Source organism: Tympanuchus pallidicinctus, unplaced genomic scaffold, assembly GCF_026119805.1.
Source record: "Tympanuchus pallidicinctus isolate F22 unplaced genomic scaffold, pur_lepc_1.0 scaffold5, whole genome shotgun sequence".
Taxonomy (NCBI): domain Eukaryota; kingdom Metazoa; phylum Chordata; class Aves; order Galliformes; family Phasianidae; genus Tympanuchus; species Tympanuchus pallidicinctus.
In genome coordinates, this window is record NW_026294769.1 from 7,436,131 (window position 1) to 7,457,775 (window position 21,645).

General features: G+C 41.5%; 1 protein-coding gene across 2 annotated transcripts in view; it reads right to left on the bottom strand.

Annotated features, from left to right (window-relative positions):
• The window catches only part of ANKRD33B (ankyrin repeat domain 33B), a 38,049-nt gene extending 16,699 nt beyond the window's left edge, over window positions 1-21,350 (bottom strand). For both annotated transcript variants that reach the window (XM_052703910.1, XM_052703908.1), the window contains exon 1: window positions 20,788-21,350. In XM_052703910.1, the coding sequence (XP_052559870.1) occupies window positions 20,788-21,207 (420 nt within the window). In that variant the 5' untranslated portion in view covers window positions 21,208-21,350. The remainder of the gene's footprint in view (window positions 1-20,787) is intronic.
• Window positions 21,351-21,645: the final 295 nt, after the last annotated feature.

Below are 21,645 nucleotides of genomic sequence, written 5' to 3' on the forward strand. Positions count from 1 at the left end.
TTATGCCTAAGTTAAAAGCATATTGCACAAACAATATTTCAAGTAATAGAAATGGAAGAGAAACAACATATAGAGTAACAAGAAGTTTTAAACTGTCTTCCATTCATTTACCAAAATAAAAAATAATTCATAAAATTAATATTTTGTGTTATACATAACATGAAAATGTATCTCCTTTTAATTACATAATGCCAAATAATCAGAGCAAGTACTGCAAAAGAAATCCCCTAGTGTTATTTGAGGGAAAAGCAGATCTCCATTACTCTGCCACTCCATGGAACTTAGGTTAATAATGAAGCTCCTCATCTGTATCCTGGTAAAAGAGAGTAACATTTAGTGCTGAACATCCCTATCGGCTTTGTACTAATTTGTGTACAATGCATAAAATCTTCCAGTCCATATAAAGCAATCTGAGAAACTTTTGTAAGTGGCTTGAGCTTACATTGTAATTGGTTTAGTTGATGAGATCAGCAGTGACTGAGATGAGGTAATTATTTGGGTCATCAGCCCCATGAGAAGTGGTGGTTATGTGCCACAGAAATCCATCAGGCGCATAAGCTTTAACATTATCTGCAGAAAATAATTCAGGCTGACCTTTGAGAGATAGAGCTGTAACAGCTTAGCCATGTGCAAATTTATATTGGGGAAAAAAAAGTCAGGAATTTAAATGAATTTTGTTCAACCCCTGTTAGGACAAAACCCAGCACCTGGCCTGGGGAGATGCTGACTTTGCAGTGGCAAGTAACGAGCCAGGTGCAGAAAGGTGTTCTGTTGAGGAGGGATGCAGCAGCATGCAATTCCCAATGATCTGCAGAGGAGCACAGCGCCTAAAGCAGAATCTGGTAACAAAAGAAAGCCTGACTGACACTACACGTTCCAGCAGCTGAACATGCAAAGCACAAAAATGCCACCTTTGCTTCTCAGCATTACAAACCAATTCATGTTACAGGGTGAATCCCACTCCAGGAGGAACAAACACGAGGCAGTCTTCAGACATGCAAATGAAGAGCCACAGTTTCCCCCTCCGTTTTGTGGGATACGCTCAACTCACACATTTCGTAATCCCCTTTCTATCAGTCAGGCTGCATGTCTTTAAGTAAAGGTATAGCTGAGCAGATGTATCATCTCTGCAAAAGCCCTTACTTAATCTAGTCTAATCTAAATCTTGGTAATCACCTCTAAAAATAGTCTCAGGAAAGTTCATTTTTGAATGAGCTCACAAAATCTTGCCTTACACAACAAATAAAACCACTGCTACTTGTGTAATGAACCAAGTAACAAGAACGAGCACTAACATCACAGTGACTTCTCTTTACCAGCATGCACAGCCTGCATTGGTTTCAGTGTTACTAGTGGTACCAACAGCTGGCAGAAGCCCTCAGAAGCTGCTGCTCAGGGCTGTGAGGGAAACACAAAGGGTAAAGCAAACACACAGTGTGGTCAGAGATGTTCCAGTGGGAAGGGTGCATATGAAGATATGGTGATCACCTCTCTGCACGCAGCAGTGGTGAGGTCACACCTTGAGCACTGTGTGCAGTTTTGAGCCCCTCACTGCAAGAAAGACATTGAGGCCCTGGAGTGTGTCCAGAGAAGGGAAACAAAGCTGGTGATCTGGAGCACAAGTCTTATAAGGAGAGGCTGAGGGAACTATAATTTTTTAGTTTGAAGAATGGGAGGCACAGGGGAGACACTAATTGCTCTCTATAGCTCCCTGAAAGGAGGTTGTGGAGAAGTGCAGATCAGCCTCTTCTCCTAGATAACCAGTGACAAGACAAGAGGTAACTGCCTTAAGTAGTGCCAGAGGAGGTTCAGGTTGGAAATCAGGAAAAATTTCTTCTCAGAAAGAGTACTGGAACAGACTGCCAGGAAGGTGGTGGAGTCACCATCCCTGGAGGTCTTCTAAAAAAGATGTGGCACTGAGGGGCATGGTTTAGTGGGCATGGTGGAGATGGGATGACATTTGGACTAGATGATCTTAAAGGTCTTTTCTAATCTTAACGATTTTACGATTGCGCCAAACCTGAATATCATGTTTTATCATGATTAAACCTTCCACTCCTGAGAAGTTTGATGAGAAGAGAATGGGACTGTTATACAGAAAGTAGCAGTCCTCTCTCCTTATCACTCCTGCAGGAAGTTCTCCTGGTCTTCCTATGAGGCAACCTGATACTCAAGAGCACTTCCCATGGCTTATCTTCTAAAAGAAACTCCTTTATCTGTGTTATCTTCTGCATGCACTGTCCCCACATCACGTTGGTTGCAAAGGGCTGGGGGGCTGCTGAAGTACAGAAAACATTTTTTTTTTTTTAGATCTAGCAGCAGAAACAACCATGCAAAAATAAAATGAGCTGATGGGCACTGAGTTGAGTTGCAGGAAGATAGGACTGCACTGCTAGCTGAACTCACAATGTGCATTCAGATGTCACTTGGTGATTCTTCTTAAACCAGTAGAAATGGAATCATGTTGTCACATGAAAAAAAAATGTTATTTTGTTCTTTCATTTCTAGACACTGCTTGAAACAGAGAACTGAAGACTTGAGCACATAGAGAAGAGCAAGTTGTGGATACAGCTAATGCAGGAATACCTTAACTTTGGGGCACGTGAGTTAGGAATTTAATGTGATTCTGTTAAAATATACACATGCTTATAAATATATAGGTTTAACTAATTTATTTGATCAGTATGTTGGCAGGTATACACATTCATGCTAAAGACCAATTTTATAAAAATAATATATTATTTTACAGTGACAGCTGGTGAGACTATATTAGGAATGTACTGATCAGCCTTAAGTTCCATCAGGTGGGAGAAATGCCATTGCTAGTGACAGCAGGCTTGTGCAACAAAACCAATAAGCAGCATGAAGAAACGTGTATGGAAAGGGAGGGAACGGGATCATTCTTTCACAGAACAGAAGAGAGAACAGAATCAGAAAAGCTACTTTTGAGATATTCCAACAGTACACAGTTAAGCATGTAGTGCATGTGACACCATAGGTCACAGCAGAAGGTAAACAAGGTACAACCTTAGGAAAGGAGTATGCAAGGAAACTGTAATGAAAGAGTGTATCATAAAAATAGCACATATTTAAAATGAACTGACAGTTCATCCAGTAGAGATGCAAAAGGCTACTGTACTTTCATTAGCCATACACAAAGAGGAAATAATCACTGGATTCAGTAACATGGAAAACAGAGCAGGATTTTGTTTCTGGGGAAAAATTCTGCATTCTGGCTTAGGAAGGCCTGGCTGTAAAGGACTGAAAATGCTGTGGGAAGATGGTAGGGGAAGTAACACTATTTTTATCAGGTTACATTTCACATTTTCCATTTATTTAGACCATCGTGTCAGGTACAACTACTAAGCAGTGATGATCTCTGACAAATAATGCAGCCTTACTAATCCTAGTTTTACTGTTTGTATAGCACATACTAATCAGTGTTAATACTGTCAAATGTTAGCACAAAGTTTTGATAGTGTTGACAGTAATAATACATGATACACAGCAGCCAAATTTATACATTCCTCCTCTCTGTGCCTGTCTTTCAGTACGTGTGCAACATATGGGTCACTCTTCTCTGGCTTCAAAGAGGGAAGATATCTGTGAAACAGAAGCAAGAGGTCTGGCTTCAAAAAACAGTATAAATGGCAAACTTCATTTTAATGAGGGAATGCTGATTTGGATTTTCTGAACCTATCACAGACCCCATGTCAGCAGCTCAGGGAGTACCATCCCTAGCAAACCAACCCACCAGCTGCAGAGGGCTGCAGTAGGTGGTGCAGCAGCCTCCCACTGACACCAGGATCCTGCTCCAGTAATGGTGAGCTCATCTCAATCTCAAATTTCATGTCATAGCGCTGGCTTGCCATGCAACATTTATCAAGGCTTCCAAGGGCTATAAACAACCCTGTCAACAAGGATAATGTATTTCTTATTACTGAAGCAGACTGAACATTATTCAGCATTGCTATGAACCGGCATTTTCAACAAGCAGTGGATTTAAGACATTGTGGGGTGGAACACTTCCTCAGGAGCACAAGGCCACAAACTCTGGCTGCTCCTGCCAGTGCCAGAGCCTCAGGGAGCCAGGGGACTGCAGGAGAGAAGTGAGGTTGTAATAAGGATCAAACTACACCTCCTGTGGAAATAAGTGCATGAAGATCATTTTGAAAGATCTCTCAATTTCCAGAGTACTTCAAAATCTAAGGTTATAATAATTATCTACCAATCAATTTAATTATTGAAGTATACATATATACATACTTTTTTTTTTTTTTTCTTCTCAGAAAGGCAGTGATCTCCACTGGTGCAGATTTTTATGAGTACAGCATGCAGGCACTTGTTCATTCCTGGTGAAAATTCAGAGCTAATGGTGGTGACCATGTTGAAAAATATTGTTTTATAGCTGAGAATTTGTTCCATCAAATAGTGTTATTGTGTTATTTTGCAGCAGTCGTCATTCCATGGAAATAAAAAGGAGGCATTACTTTCAGAGCAACCTACACATATCTGTTCATACACATTTAATATTAAAAAGAAGAGGCAGCACCATTTTATAAACTTGTTTTGTAGCATCTTCAGAAGCAATATGAAATCCAGTTTGTGCACTAACCTATCAAAAAATATATCCCTTGATTTTAAGGCCTATCATTAAACTCTTTGGCCATGTGTTTAATAGATGCATTTTCCTTGCTCTTTCCTCTGTTCTTTCAGGCACAGACTGCCTGTAGCTCAGGTCTGTTGCAAGAGGCTAAGAAACGTTTGAATGCATCGTGTTGGTTTGTGTTTTTTTTTCCCTCAGAAGACCTCTCCAAAAATATTAATTCACAAAGTCTTTGTAAACAATAAATTTAAACTTGACACTGGCTGAGAAATAAATACATAATGTTCTACCCCCTCTGTTCCTAATATCTCTCTTCCATAAACAACATTTATTTATAAAGGTCATAGTGTGGTGCATTCTCACTGTGGAACTCTTTGAAGAGACGCATCCAGAGATGAGTTTGCAAGCACCCTCTTGTGGCAGTGAGCTCCTGTAAGTGATATCAGTAAAGACAAAGCAACCCAGAAGTTCCAGTGCCTTTTTTAAAACTTTTGTAAACTCATTTAGCTGGTATTTCTCTGACCCTTCTCATTGTGGAATCACATCAGACTCAAAACTTGTTAAAGAGCTCAAGAAGAGATCCAGCCGCTGTGGTTAATCAGCCACTGAAAGCAAAGGTTTCAATACTACAGAGATCACCTTGATGATGAAAACTCATGTGGATGAAAACTCTTCCTTGCAGAGGCCCTATACTCAACAAAAAGAGCAACTGCATTCCCTTCCTGGGATACTAGAGGTGAAGGACTGCCTACACACAGAAGTATCACTCTACTTCTTCACCTTGTGATCTAAAGAAGCTGCAAGAGCAATAAGACCAATCTCTTAATCCAGTTTGATATTAAGTTTAATAACATCAATGGATAAGTAACACACTCGTATCTTCATTCCTGTCCTCTGAACCTCACTGTTTCTTTTTTTCTATGACACTTCTAATAGTAACCCTCCTCACTGATGTTGGATCTTCTAATAATAAGCTGTATTGATCTTGGAACTGACTGAGCGGACTAGGAAGTTGCAGTAAACATTCCCTCCCAGTGGGAACAAAAAGAAGAGAGAAGGTCAGCTGCCCTACCACAGAACAAGGGGCAGAACAAGGTTAGTATTTAATCCTGATGTACATAAAACTCTGGATTCACCCCATATACTTCACTATAGATGAGTTATCATATAGCAACAACCATCATCCTCTTTTCAATCAAGAGGATGACTTGGTAACAACAATCAGTAGGAGCAATTCACAAAACACAGAAGCTACTTACTGATATTCTGAAGAAAAAGTGTGTTGAAATATTAGTGGTAGAGATGAAAAAAGCTTTCCAGATGGAGCAGGTTTTTGGTTTTTTTCACTACTACCAACCAAAGAACCCACTGTTGTGAAAATAATGTTCTTCCCATTAGCTTGTCTCTTCAGATTATCATCAGTTAGGGCAAGTGACAATGTTCTTCTGATCTCTTGAACAGCATTCAGGTCCTTGAAAGCCCTTATCATTACGCATCCAACAGTGAAAGAGTTTCCTTTATCTAGGATGTGCATCTAATTTCACCAATACTGGATTTTGTCTCATTTATGCCCCATCCTGCTTTCTTCCAACAAGGCAAAATGAATATATATGCACGTATATATATAATTCTCTGAGCAATAGAAGCATCCGTTGTGATTTGATGAGAAGTGTCTGTTTTTCACTCAGGGACCTACCACCTAAGGTGGATTTTGGATGTATGGATTAGTTTCAGGTCCTGTGATACGAAAGGTTTGCAATCCTGTAATCCTACAGCTCTGTGTAACAGCTACTGTGGGATATTACAGATGACCATGCAGGAGGCCAACAGCTGGATTTTTATTGATATAAAATTTATCCGATAGAACTCACAGCCTTGGATTTAAGCTTGTGAAACTTGGAGGAATGTGCTACGATTGTCACATTTCTAAGAACTCTTTCACTTCTCCCCACATATTGTACTGCTCCACAAATGGCACTGAGAGCTGGCTCTCCACAAGGTCAGAGGCTTAAATTCAGCCTCAGGAAAGCCATGCTATCTGAATACTGGAGATTTTCCATTCTGGCTGAGAACAGTACTTTTGAACCAAGTATGCAATTTTCAAGTAATGTACAAAGAACTATCTTTGCTAATACTAAAGAGTATAAAATTTATGCCCAGGTCTTTCCTCTTTTGTAGCTGTTAGAAACATCTCTTTACTGATCTGATTAAATCTTACAACAATACCATGTGAAGGTTTTCAAAGTTTGCCAAGCATCACAGTAATTACAGGTCTAACATTTTCACATAACTGCACATTTAGCTGCAGCCATCTTAAAAAAAAAAAAGGGATTAGCAAATAGGTCTGTAAATCCCTTAGCTCTGTGTGTTGCTTCCCAGAATGTTTTGTTTTTCTGTTACAGGAGGACACTTCCATCAGCACAGCACTGTGTTAGGTCACAGAAGCTGTCAGGGCCGATCTGTTGCATCCAAGCAAAAAGGTTGGCAAGCCTGGGGAACTGGACATGTTTTTCTGCTGAAGATATAACAAAGATCTACCAACAACAACACCGATCCCTAAATGGTAAAAGAAGACTTTTGGTAGAAACTGACTTGGTTGCTTGGAGACAAGCCCATGGAGCCACCACAGAGAAGGCCTGTCAACACAATTTTCCCCTTTTTTTCATTCCCAACTCCACAGCACTGGACTTAGCTAAGAAAAGGAAACAAAGAATCAGATTACCTTGAAGAAATATTGTAAAGGTGATTCCATGAAACTGTGGGCGTTTTTTTCAGTTTTATATAAATGGAAACCATAATAAAGAAACTCTCCAACAACTGGACAAGTGCAGGATGGTTAGCAGTAAACAGGAATAATGAGCATAAAAAAGGGTATTTATGCATCTAGAAGAGAGACAGCATGTGTTTGTGTAACTAAATATTCTATTATAAATTTGGCATTTAGTTATTAGTGATGTATGACTTCTTAAATGAAAAATTTCAGCCATGTAGCCTAATTATATATGTTACTCTAAATGAACAAAAAAAGACATTTCCACTCTAGTAACAAGAGTCATTTTTATGAAGTTAGAGCTTGTTCCTTTAGCAATTAATTACTCAACCCTTCACACTTGTGGACAAAGCAAATTGTTTTGCAGGAGTCTGAGGCAAAAACCAGATTGATATTTGACTGATGTTTACATATGCCACAACGAAGACATGGAAAACTTTTCATTCTGTAGATTTTTGGCACTTGGCATCTTGTCATGGTGCCATATCTGAGCACATGGAGTATAAGCCATCCTCCTTCAGCAGCAGACCACTCTGACCAGCAGCCCTTGGAGTTGTCTATCCTTCCTGTGCTGCCTGTGGAGCTGAGCTGGGGTGCAACAGCAAGACCCTTCACTGCCACCACCTTTATACATATGCTGTTTCTTCAGCTATAATCTATGAACGGGAAGAGGGGTCAAGTTGGATATCAAGAAAAGGCTCTTCACCAGAGGGTGGTCAGGCCTTGGAACAGATCTCAAGATGGCAGAACCCAAGAAGTATCTGGTCAGTGCTCTCAGATATGGAGTTTGAATTTTGGGTGGTGCTGTTTGTAGCCAAGAGTTGGACTTGGTGATCCTCAAGGGTCCTTTCCAACTTTGGATAGTTTGTGATTCTACGAAAGCAAATGCATTGAAGTCTGTATTTTCTGTTTTGCTTTCAATCTTGAATAGGTGTGAAGTGACGTGCCTACTATGTAGCCTTCAAAGCCTCTGGATGCTCCAATTGATAGAACTTCATGAGTCTTGTGCCCAGCACTACAGAATGACACCCTGAGTCTCTTTCCTTGCCTCAGAAAGGACACACAGGTCTGGTGAAGTGGTATCAAGCCACACAGTAAGAGTGATTCATACAGGAGCAATAACCAAAATGAGATGAGTGCCATAATGATTTCAAAGAAAACACTGTTTTCAGGTGATGATCCTTTCTATTTCTGAGTCAGAGTTGTTGCATTTTTTCTATCAAAAATTGTGTGCTAACTCATAAAACTCAAATGGATATTAGAAAGCACACTGAGGAAATATCGAAGTCTTGTTTCTGTCAGATACCTGACAATTTGCAATTTCCTTCTCTTTTTGAAACTCGTGAACAAGGAAAATAGATTTTACAGCCAGAATTGAAAATTATTGATTTAGTAGCATCTTGCCTTCTGTGTATCTTCATTGATTCACATTAAATCATTTGTGGTGTGAAGAACTTCATCAGCATGCGGCTTTCTGCATCAGAAGTCTCTGGTCTAAACATTTTCTTAATTGTCAGTAGCCTTATGGAGATTTAAAATATTTTCAGATAATTTATAATCAAATTTTGAAGTCATTTCTACTTTCCCTATCAAGGATAGTACAATTTTCACTACTCTTCAGAAATAGTTTGATATGGAAACAGGCTGCGAAGCTCTTTCCATTAGCTTTTATTTAAAATTCAACCAGGTGATTTAGGTCTGTGCAGCAAATGTGCACTGTAGTAAAACAAAAGGAAGGCTTGTTCAGATCTCCCCTCACTTGCATGAATGAGAAGGGCAAAATTTTGAAGAAATGAAATGGAAAACAAAAAATATGGTCAAGCATAGTCACCTAGTCACCCTTCACCTGCAATTCATTAGGCAAAACATCTTTCTCATGACTTTTACAATTACTAACCGAATTTTGCAGCTTCTTATTGCAGACCTCATTTAAGCAGGTACTACAATTCCAAAGAAAGGTAGCAGTATTTCTTGCTGTCACATCATAGCTAGTTAGTGGATTTGATAGCGTTAGGGACAGCAGACAGTGCTAGATCTGATGTACAAAAAGTACTGTAGAGCAGCATCACCTTGCTAGAAACCTCCAGGCCTTTTTTTCTTTCTTATCTGAATTCACATTCCTAGAGAAAGAGCTGTTCACGATATGCGTGTTGTCCATTAAATGATTACCCCGTGGTATCTGCTTTATTTTTAAAATTCAAAAGCAACTTTTCAGAGTCCCCAGGCAACCATACTTCTTGTAACAGGTGTGACTTGGTGAGGCAGCTCTGGTCTGCTGCATCAAATTATCTTGCTTTTGCAGCAAGTTTTCCACACTTGTGTCACGGATTCAGCGCACTCCGTGGGAACTTGTATGAAGATAGGTATTGTAAATGCACCAAGACATCTGTGTTCAGCAACCCACATATAAGCTATTTTAATTCAGGTAAGACACTAGCAAGGTGATGATCTACTAGTACTGTGCTAAGGCTCCTACTTCACAAGCAATTTTGTTCAGGAATACATGGTACATGTTGCACTCTCACGAGGAAGAATTTTCGAGCTGGGAAATGTCCACTGCCAGTATAGCAGCAGGAGAAAACACCAGTTCCCAAAGCAGCAAAATGAAGCAAAGCAAAAATAGCATCAGCATCCTTCCCATAGAGGACACGCAAAGGGCAAGGAAGAGTCAGCTCTCCACTCAGTCAGCAGTCAGAGGACTGTGTGTTGGTGAGGGCTGATACAGCTTGTTCTTTGCTTTTCCTTCATCCACGCCTAAAGACATTTTTATTGATACACAGCTAGTCTTCACATGTTCCCCAATCAAATGGCAGCCCAAGCTTTTTTTCATAGGAGCAAAACATAGCAAGATACTAGACTTTCTAAAAAATAAATGCCAAAGACTTCTGCTTTTTGCGAATGTACTGAGTACATTCTGTTATTTGCCGCCATCCCTCTTCCAAAGGTCCATAACAGTGGCTCATGTAGCAGTCTGGCCATGCAGCAGCAACACAGACAGGACTTCCCACCAGGTACAATCTGGGACAGCAGCAGTGGTTGGCGGGGCCTCAGCGCCAGCATGCCTGACTCACAGGCTGCTCTGAAGGCAGGGCCTTGCATACAAAGAGCCGAAAGACAAAAACAAACAAATAGATGCTACACAAAAACGTAACACTCGTGTGTGAGAGTTTTAACATATCACTAGATTGGCTGACTAAGTATTATAGGGTCAGGCTCAAAACATTATACACCCGAAATGTGTGAAGCAACAAAAGCCCGATCGTGCGTCATTCCCATTTCGAATCAGCTTGCTTTCAAATTACTCCCTGTGGAATTTAACAGACGTGATAGAAAATAATAGAACTGAAAAAAAAGGGGAACTATTTCCACACTGTGGGTTTTTCCCACAGAACACATGATTTGAATTGCTAATTCTCTGCCAGATGTGCAACTACAAACTCTGTGACAACTACCCCCTTCACATGGTACTTAATTATTTCTCAGTGTAACTTACTGGGCATGCTAAAAATGTATACTTAGCAAAGATGGGAGGGTTTTGGGTTTTGTTTTTAATGAAAGAACCCTCAGAGATGGGTAAATCCAAATCTATGTGATATAACATCTTAAATAACAGCATAACCTTCTGAGGGTAACTTCATTTATAAAATCATTAAAGGTGAAATCCTGTTCTCATTAAAGCCATTGGGAGTTCCTTGTGGCTGTCATACAGTCCACAGATTTCATTTTCTATTTAAAAACACTACCAGAAGTTTTAGTGTCTTCTGTGCAATTCTACCTCAGTGACAAAAGTTAAGCCCAACTCCTCAGTGCAAGCACAGACAACACAGGAAGAACGCATGGAAAAATAATGAGCAATTTGTTGGAAAACTAGAAAAAAATAAATGGATTTTAGAGAAGCACTTGTGGTCGGACCCAGCCCACTTGAACTTGGCTGCACAGAGCTCCAGTGTCAAAGATACTTTGCCATGCACAAGCAGCTTGGGCTTGTCCATTGTGACCCTCCGCATTAAAAGGCTGCTGATGCTTTCCAAATTGAACTGTATTTCAAAATTAGCAGTGAATTTTAGTTAGTAATCAAGTATCTCTTTTCTATAGAGGAAGAAAATTGTGTTTTAATGAAATGCAATGTAAAATAAACCTGGTGCACATTAGGTTCATCTGACACTAAGCAACTTACATCTGGAAAGTAATAAGAGTCTCATTATTATTCTTCTCTGTGAAAATTAAGTACTCTTCAGACATAATAATATTGTGATAAATCACCCAGTTTTTGATGGTCTCTGTTACACAGTAATCATCACAAAAATATAGATGTAACAAGGCTTTATGTTTTTTATATTTCAGTATACCACTTCTTGAGCAGTTGAACAGATTTTGAAATGGTTTTAAACTAAGTCAGGGGAGGTTTAGATTAGATATTGGGAGGAAGCTTTTCACACAGAGGGTGGTGATGCACTGGAACAGGTTGCCCAAGGAGGCTGTGGATGCCCCATCCCTGGAGGCATTCAGGGCCAGGCTGGATGTGGCTCTGGGCAGCCTGGTCTGGTGGTTGGTGACCCTGCACATAGCAGGGGGCTGAAACTAGATGATCATTGTGGTTCTTTTCAACTCAGGCCATTCTATGATTCTGTGATTTCAAATGTACCTGCTGAATAGCCTAGATAGATCAAATAATCTAGTTTGCTTACTTGCATTCTTTGTTCAACACGCATCAGTATTTATTTTCATCATTTATGTTATTTCCAAGCACAAACACAAAGCCATGTGACTAAAATTAATACAAGTGAATCCTGTGCCAGAAAAGCCTTTTTTTAAATGTCCTTTGAAACCAGGAAAGAGGTAAGCCACACTGAGCAGAAAACCATCTCTGCAAACTGTAACAGCAGAAGGAAAAGTGGTAAAAGACTCCTGCTGGGGGGGATGCCCAGCCCTCCCTTCAGTCTGGCAGTGGTGACAGAGGTCCTTCAGAAGGCAAAACTCAAATTATTGCTTCCAGCACTACTAGGACCAAAAGACATGAAGGGACTCAAAGTTAAGCTCTTGAAAACTCTGAAAGATATGGAATGAGGAATTGTTCTCATACGGTCTGTACCCAAACCCATCACTCACGTGATGCTTCCATGCTCCTATCTCAGAAGTTGGACTGAGAGAATTTATTTTTCTTCTTCATACAGCCTGCCTTGAGATCAAAAGCCTTAATATGCCAAGTAACCAGACAACAATCCCCTGGTACTCATGTCAGAATGAATTTTTGAATTTTTGGACTTTTGGACCCACGTCCTTTCCTAGCATGGTAGCTCCTACAGCCTACTGATACTCAACGGGAAAATGTTTCCAAAACTACCGAGCGCTAGTGCCATCTTGTTCAACTTCCATTTTCTTTCCAAAAAATTACATTGGCATGTACTTTGTTGCAGGTCAGGTATGAAGCCTGAAAAGTGATATCTACACAGGGTAGTGTCTTAACTGAAGGAAAACACTTGTTGCTCACAGATTTGAAACACTCTTATGACTGGATATTTGGGTTATCTTTGATTCACAAAGAAGTGCTACTGGAATCTAAAAAAAATTCTAATCTGCATCAGACATCTTAAACCTTGAGGAGGGGAAAGCAGAAGAACACCAGTGCTTGGAGATGAATCACTTCCACCAGTATGCGTGTTAGTAACAGCAAAAATGCTGGGACCAAAACAATACAGGGATTCCCCATAACAGTCACATGTTCTTTGGACCTGTCAGTGCTCACTGAAAATGACTGAATAACTGAAAAATGAATGACTTCATGCCACCACAAAACAGCAAAGAACTCTAGCTTCATTTAATTTTGGATCTATCTTGTCCTCTTTTAAAAATAAAAGACAAGATCTGTTAATGAAAATATGTGTGCCATCAAATCCTTTGAGGATTCTCAGTCCAGCACCTTTGACAGTACTAATGCTCTGTACAAAGTAACTTTCTATGCAGTTGAACAACTAGAACTGAAATGTATAAATTGAAGTGAGGCAAAGCAGAATAAAGAAGAAATTATGAAAAATTGCTTATTTCCTGTTACAAGAAGATATATGACTGATATATGATTGATAGCAAAAAAGAAAAATAACCTTCCTTTTCATGTCCCAGAGTTTTCAAAGCATAAACTAGGCTTCAGTTGAAAACCTAACTCTTCTGCACGGGAGTCTTTATTTTCAACATAAGCAAGGAGAGAAATATCACAGTCTTTTTTCCATCTCTTTTATTACAGAGTTTAAAACTGAATTTCTAAAGACAACTGTTCTTCATGGATTTTTCTGAGCTTCTTTTTTTCCTTTGTCTCTTTCTTTCCTCCTGTTCTTTTAGACTGCATTTCGCAGCTTCAGCATCAAAAGGAACTTCTGTCTGAAGTTACATAGAAAGCTACAGTACCTACACTGTATTACTTCCAAATAACCCTTTTATCAAACTACAAGAACTCAAAACTTAGATAAGTCCTGATTTTGAAGAGAATTGTATACCACAACAAGACTTCAGGAAAAGGAACGTAGGAACATTTAAGTGAGAAAATTAGTTCTGGTGCTCGCTTTTGAGCAATTCCTTTACAGTTCTCTGCCAACAATATGAACTTGCATTTCATAATGAGGTGAGCGAATTAGCAGTGCCACATTGTGCACTGTAAAACAAACCTGAAAGACTCCACTGGAAAAATGCAGTAAGGCATATAAGGCATACTGGGGTTACATTTCTTTTCTGTGTTACAGACACGTTTTACTAAAGACATCATTATACATCTGTCATTATAACTGATGATAAATATCTCGGGAACCACATTTGTTAGATACCTCTTGTATGGTTTTATGATTTATGGGTATTCCACATCATGGATGCTTGAAGCAATTGCATTTCATTACATCTGGGGGCAACCTGTACTCCATGGGTAACCAGGATCATCACCACATCACTGAGGAGCTCTGCAAGTCCAAATAGGTGACTTAAGATACTGATGTGAAACACTGCTTAAATTGGAACAGAAGATTTTTATGACCTTTACTTCTGGGCTATAGTCAGGTCAGGCTGAAAACTTCTCTTCAATACATTTTGCAAGAAGCAATTTGTCAAAATTCTTAAAAGAAATCGCTCTTCATCTGACTTCTTTAAAAGCTGCATCACTTGAAATTAGATTAAACTTGTACAACTTTCTCAGGTTGATGAGGTCTTCAAATCTGTATCTATCGATTTCAGAAAGAGCTACATCTGTTAGATAATGCAGCTTTTGACACTAAGTACAAATTATGTCTTACTGCCTGCCTATTTCTTGGAGGATGCAGCACATCTCATTATGCATTTCCAGTGGTCTGATAAAGATTTGCATTCCCATTTACTTCTAAGCACCCTTATAATCCATATTAACCATTGCCTTTACTCCAAAGAAATCGTGTTCCATGCAAATATTTCTTCTAGAGATCAGTCGTTTCAAAGGATTTGCTTCTGTGCCAGACATAGGAAGGCATTCCTTCCAAAGAGAGGATGAACAAAGACAAGGACAGGCATTCACCTACTCTGCATGTACTCTTCTGACAATGCCTCCATGCGCCCATCTGTACCATAGAATCATATCATAGAATCATAGAATGGGTCGGGTTGGAAGGGTCCCCAGAGATCATCAAGTTCCAACCCCCCTGCTGCAGGCAGGGCCACCAATCTCCAGATCCAGTACGAGACCAGGCTGCCCAGGGCCCCATCCAACCTGGCCTTTAATGCCTCCAGGGACAGAGCATCCACAACCTCTCTGGGCAGCCTGTTCCAGCACCTCACCACTCTCTCTGTGAAGAACTTCGCCCTGACATCCAATCTAAACCTTCGCTTCTCGAGCTTAAGACCATTCTCTCTTGTCCTATCACTATCCATCTACCCTCTGACTATTTTATCAAATTCCCCCATAGACAATTAACTTCATATTCTCCATAGTCTATCTTTTCCTTTCTTATAGCTTCCCTTGAGTTGCAATTACAGTATTTGAAAAGTTCCCAATCTGGTTTGAGCAGTGTCTGTATTTTGCCAACTATTATTCCTTGCTTTTTTTACTCACTCACTTCCTTTTTATAAATATATACTCATAAATATATCCAGGAATTGTTTTTTTTGTGTGTGCATTTAGGGATTTTTTTACTATTCTGAGGGATTTAAATTAGATTACTTTTGCCTTTAGGGTCTTTTTAAAACTAATTCCACCCTAAAAAATTCCCTTTTATGATTTAGCGTCATGGCATGAATACAGTGCTCACATGAGAATACCCTGTATGAGAGAACACTAGGGAACTGAAACAGCTTATGAATATAAGAAAAAAATTTGCCACCAGTGTAGCTGATGACATTTTTCAAGTCCTTTTTCCGACAGGGGATGACTTATATTGTGTGCCACTAAAACCAAAAAGTAGTATGTGGCAAGATCTTTATGGATCTTCATCTTATCTTCCTCCATAAAATACTACAGAGTCTGTTTTTCCTTTTTGCAGGTTAACATCATGCAGATAAAACAAAAACAACAATAACAACCACACTACCCAAGCTCTGACACTTCTTGTGATGCATGATTTCTGCAGAAGACTTATCAAACCCAGTAATTCCTTACCCAGGAAATGGGAACCACTGGCTCTGTGTCCTCCTCCATCAGTCACAATTTTAGGAATATATGCCTTTAGCAAAGGCAAATTCGGGTGCCATCTCCACTGAGTACTCACTGTGCATATCCGTGAAGGGTGACAGTACCTAACCTGGCAGAGTTCAAGCATAGCAGAGACCCCTGAGACACGCTCTGGAGAAACCCACTGTTCTATGCCAAGCAAAGAAGGAGAAAGTGGAAATCTTCTTCCACTTCACCCCACAGAAAATCTCTCCAGCTCCATCCTCTGCAGACTGACTTCCAGCCCTACATTCTCACCAGTTTTTCAAGTAAGTGCCTGGAAGCACACTGCTACCTGTTTTTTGCTTACTGTGTAGTAGCAACTTCAGAGTTCTGAAGCAGAGTCCTTGTCCCTCCCCAGGTATTTCTTCATTTGTTTTTCTACTGAGCATCAGTCACTAATGAGAGAAGAAATCAAAAGAAATTTAGATCGTGAAGAATAGCCCCAGATCAGTTCTCTTCCTTTAACAGAAAAAGGAGAGAAGAACAAAGACACAAATCCAGGTCTGTTTGATGAGAGGGCTGTGGATCTACCACGGCCCAAGGGAAAACCAGCTACCGAGCAGCACTGATTAACAGCATCCTGAATGAAGAATTTATGTGAAAAATCAACTGTGCTCAAATATGGATTTACGAATATTTTCTGAAAGGAGTTCACAAGCTGAGCCACATAGATTATTTTGTCTTCACATCTTTTAAGAGGAATGAACTAAGAACACAAATGCACAAGCTCCACTATATAATGGTATGCTTACACAATAATCTGTTTAATTCCAAGAATTCTTCTAGCAGTGGTTCCTGAGTATGCCTGAAACTGGGTGAAAGACTCACTGAATAGTGACTTAAAATATGAAAAGCCAAAGACTACAACAGAATGTTTTGGTAGATATATAAACCCTAAAATATATGCCTTCAGCATAGTTAGTAAAACAGACTACACAACTTATGTAGTCAACACAAAACCAATCTGAGGATAAGCTACAGTGATTATTTTAATTCTGGTGGAGGGGGGGGGATGTTCTTTGCCTTCTTTTCATCTTTTTCTCTCATTCCTCATTGCCTAAATGGCAAATTTCATTTTGTAGTTAGGTAACACCAAAATTTGAATCTCTGTTTTTCTGAGTATACATAATCCTGATCTTCAGACAGGATTTAATATTATGTCAAACTTACAAAATGTAAGTAACTAAAATTCTTGAGATATAGCTAGCAAGGAGGAAAGAAAAGCAGTTCCCCCATCACATGGTGAAAAGCAGTGTCTGACTGGCACTTCGGTCCCAGTCAGGTCAGGAATTTTCACTGAAGCCAAGATTTTATCTTCTACATATTTGCAGAACCCTCTTTACTGCCAGAGTGAGGCAGGTAAATCCTGCAGCACGAGACAGGTAAATATTTTAAGGTAAGAGAGGCAATCCTGCTTGATCTGCAACTACTTCATTATACGTTGTCATAGTTGTTTTCCAAATATTTTGTTATCAGGTCTGCCAAGGAGAGGAAACAAGCAACATCAAGCTGGCTTTTCTGGAATCCATACTTAGCCAGTAGGGCTGCAGAGGATGCAGGGGTGAACCTTTTTGGGAATCTGCATGTACACATCGTGGCATATAAACTGCTGTTTCCTTTACGACAATGAAAATGAGACACAGGGAGACATCAGTCCTGAGGCTGTGGTGACTAGGATGTGTTGTGAAGGATGGTGAATTTAATGTTTACTGCAGGAAGGTGGATTTAATGGAAGTTTGTGCCTGACAGGTGGTTCCTGAATGGGAGATCCTGTAGCTCATAAACACAGCACGGGAAAAGTCAGCTCCTGCAGAAACCCTGTGAAAAGTCACCATGGAGGCCTGGAAAACAGTCTGAAATGAGAGAAATGGTGTCTTTCTATGAAAAGGATCGAGAAAAATATGAAAACTTTTTTCTAGACTTTGGCATTTTTGGAAGTAATCTCTTCCAAATCATAATTTGCTCACAGAATAGATCGCTTTAGGGCTGGGGTCAAAATATAAAAGCAGAAGAGTGCCAAAACTCCAGCTGTTCGCTCCCAAATTCATTTTAAGGATTTAACCATTTGGAAGTTTCTTCCTCATGTTGTATTTGGAGATTTGCATTTAATCACTTTGAGAATCACGATGTGATCTTATCTTTCTGCCATAACATACTGCACTTTCTAAAACAAGTACTGTTTAGGAAAACAAATTGTGGAAATGCAGGTGCATAGTACATACATAACAGAAGTTATCAGATCAGAGCTGTGAACACAGTCAGCTTATTTAATCAGATAGCCCTTCCTTCACCACTGCGCTTCTCCAAAGCAAGTGATCCTTCTCTCTACTGCCTGATAGAAAAGAAAGAAAATTTGAGAAGCAACAAAATTCTTCTTATCTGTTCAGTGTGAAAAAAAAAAAGAAGCATCCAACTTTTCAATAACAGCATGCAATAATGGATTGTAAACAATTAGCATCATGGACTTTGAAAGCTACTAGTACAAATTTGAGGAATTTAAAATAGCTTTCTTAGTATAAGTGGAAAATGTAACTCCTTCAGTTGTTTTTAGGCAATACAAATACATTTTGCTTATGTGCCTTTTACAGTGATTTTATATAGCAGGCAAATTCAAGAGCTGAAAAAATTCCACAGGGAAAAGAAAGAGCTGAGGGATTCCTTTTTGTCAGGTAAAGTTGTCAGAAACATGGCTGTTCTATTGCAAAATAATGTGAATTTGCTGACTTTGTGAACACCAGTGTCTGGGAAAGAATATAAGCCAACTGGGAATAGATGCACAATATCAGAAGAGGAATCAGCAATTTTTTTGGGCACTTTACTTAAAGCCAATGGAGATTGTGCTGTGGTTTAGCCAGGCTGCTCATTTGTGTACTGGTCCCATGCTGTGCCTGAACCTGCTGTGGGACACCTGGAGATGCAGCAGAAATGTTTCTCCTGTCCCATTCACATCTGTTTGAAAAAGCCAGACTGCCTTGCTCTGCATCGCTGCCATCAGGGCACTTCCGTGCAGGGTCATATCCCCTCAGGCAGAGAGAAAGACTGCATTCATTCTCCTCGCACCACCAATGAGGCTTCCAGAAGCTGCTGAATTCCAGAATTTCTTTTACTTTGTTTTCTCCCCAAAATGAACAAAACAGAATTTGGTGTCAAATCTTAATTTCACATCAAACTCCTTATTTGCTTAAGTAGAGCAGAACTAGCATTATACAGTATGAACAAGTAACTTTAAAATTTGAATCCAAGCTAAAGGTCTGATTCTTTTCTGGGATAGTGGAAAGATGACAAGTAGCTAGCTTTGTGAAGCAGGACGGGGAAGGGAGGGCAGTCAGCTGTGCTCAGCCCCAGCCTACAAGAGGAGGCTGCTTTGCTGTGACAGCCTCCTGTCCAGAAAGGGAGGCCTTTGTACTACACGCACCAAGGACCCAAGCTTGCCTCACAGCCAAGCGCTTTGGGAGCACTGAACCTTCAACCCTTGATGGAGGCCACCGCCATGCAATGCTGCTACAAGCTGGAGCCCAAGCTCAGTCCTACCCTCAGACGCAGACAGGTGCACCAACACCCCCTGCCAGGCCTGCTCTAGTGCAGCCCTGCAACTGGTGTTACCAGCCAACACGAGTTGTCTTTGGCAGAAAGTTGATTTAAAGTATTTCTAGGCTCTATGGCTCGCTCCTACTCCCATGGCATTGCTGGCTGCCCCCTCAGCTGCATTCATACAACTTGTTGCATTCATCTCTTTCATAGAAGTTCACTGTGAGTCAGGTCACTGAAATACACGTATTGCAATAATCTTTTGTTGACGGAAGGAAATACATTTTGCAGGAAAAAATCTTGAAAGTACACATAATAAAGACAACTTTGAACAGCATCCAAACCAAATTATTGCCCAATTTTCCATGCAGAGACTTCTCATGTTTTGAGAATATGCAAGTTACTTGCCCAGATAAAATCACTCTGGCTTTATTTCAAAACATTCCTGTCATATATGTCACATGTGGTGGAAGCCCCATCCCTAGAAACACTCAAGGTCAGGCTGGGGGGGGGGCTCTGAGCACCTGATCGAGCTGCAGGTGCTCCTCTTTGTTTCAGAAGATGTGGGCTAGATGATGTTTTAGAGTCCCTTGCAACTCAAACCATTCTATGATTCCATTCTATGAACATAACAGCCAGAAAAACTTGGAGTTTTTTTTGGAAACTCCATGTAAAAATTATAAATTTTTTTGTATGAATTGTAGAAATGGAAGTGAGTGGAGTAGCTATTGCTAAACTTAGATGTTACTCAAACACCTCAGTAACCCCTAGGAAAAGATTTCTCCTTCTGCTTTAGTGAAATGCACATCTTGCCCTGCAGTTAGCCAAGTGACAGTCAAAAGCCAAATCACAAACACTGTACTGACACAGAATCCCAACAACACAAATACAGTGAAAATTCAGAACAGTCTGATTTCAGCACAGGAATTCTGCAAGTTCTGCCTGGCAACGTAGGGGCTGAGAGCAAGCTGAAAGTTTTTAGAGAGCAAAAGACGGAAAGACAGAAAGGCAGAAAGAAGGGGAGGGGAGGGGCAGTAGCACTGCCTAAAGAGAAGCTCTCTGAAACTCGCAGCTGATGGCCGGAAAGTGAGACTGCAGCCCTCTGCTCCCCAAGGAGCACACTCACATCGCCGCCCGGCGGAGCCCCGTCCCGTCCCGCCTGGTCCCAGCGCCTCTGGGGCAGAAACCCACGGCGCAACCCGCGCGTCCCCCCGTGCCGCTCACCCTGCGGTTGCGGTCGGTCTCCCGCACCTCCTCCTCCTCGGGGCCCTGCCGGATGAGCGCCCGCAGCACCACGGCGTTGTTGGTGCAGCACGCTCGGAAGAGGCTCAGCCCCTCGGGGCTGTCGCGGTCCTCCTGCTCCAGGGACCAGCTGTCCTCCGTCTCGTCCCCCAGCCCCCCCGGCGGGTAGAAGGAGTCGTCCGAGGCGATGCTGCAGGTGTCGTGCAGCTCGGAGAAGTCTTCATACTCCTCGTAGTCTTCCTCCTCCTCCTCCTGCTCCTCATCGCCGTGCCCCTCGGCGGCAGCCCCGTCCGCCCCCTGTTCGGAGCCGCTCTCCGCCTCGGGCAGTTCCTTGCCGGCTCCCGGCGCGGGGCAGACCCGCTCCCCGGCCAGCTGCTCCCCGGCCCCCGACAGCAGCACCATGCCGCCTGCCGCCGCCGCTCTCTAGGCGTCCCGACGGCCGAGCGAGGACGTCCCGCCGCCTGCCCCCCGGCCGTCCCCGGGCCGGGACATGCCGCTGCCGGCACTCCGCTCGCTGGCCCGGCGAGGAGAGGCCGGTCTGGGGTGCGGGCAGGGCGGCGGGCAAACTCCTGGCCCGTAAGCCGATCAGCATCCCCGGGAGCAGATTGGGGCTCGGGCTTAGCGCGCTGACATCAGGGCGCATCTGACAATGCGATTTGCTCGGGCGGCGCGGCACACAGCCGGGCTGCGGGCGGCGGTGCGGAGAGGGGCTGCCGGCACGGAGCGGGGACACTCCGCATCTGGGAGGTGCAGCGGGAACGGGGCCCGCGAGTGGAGCAACTGCGGCTTGATAGAGACCTGCCAAGCACGTATCTCTCATGGAAGGCATCTAGACATTAG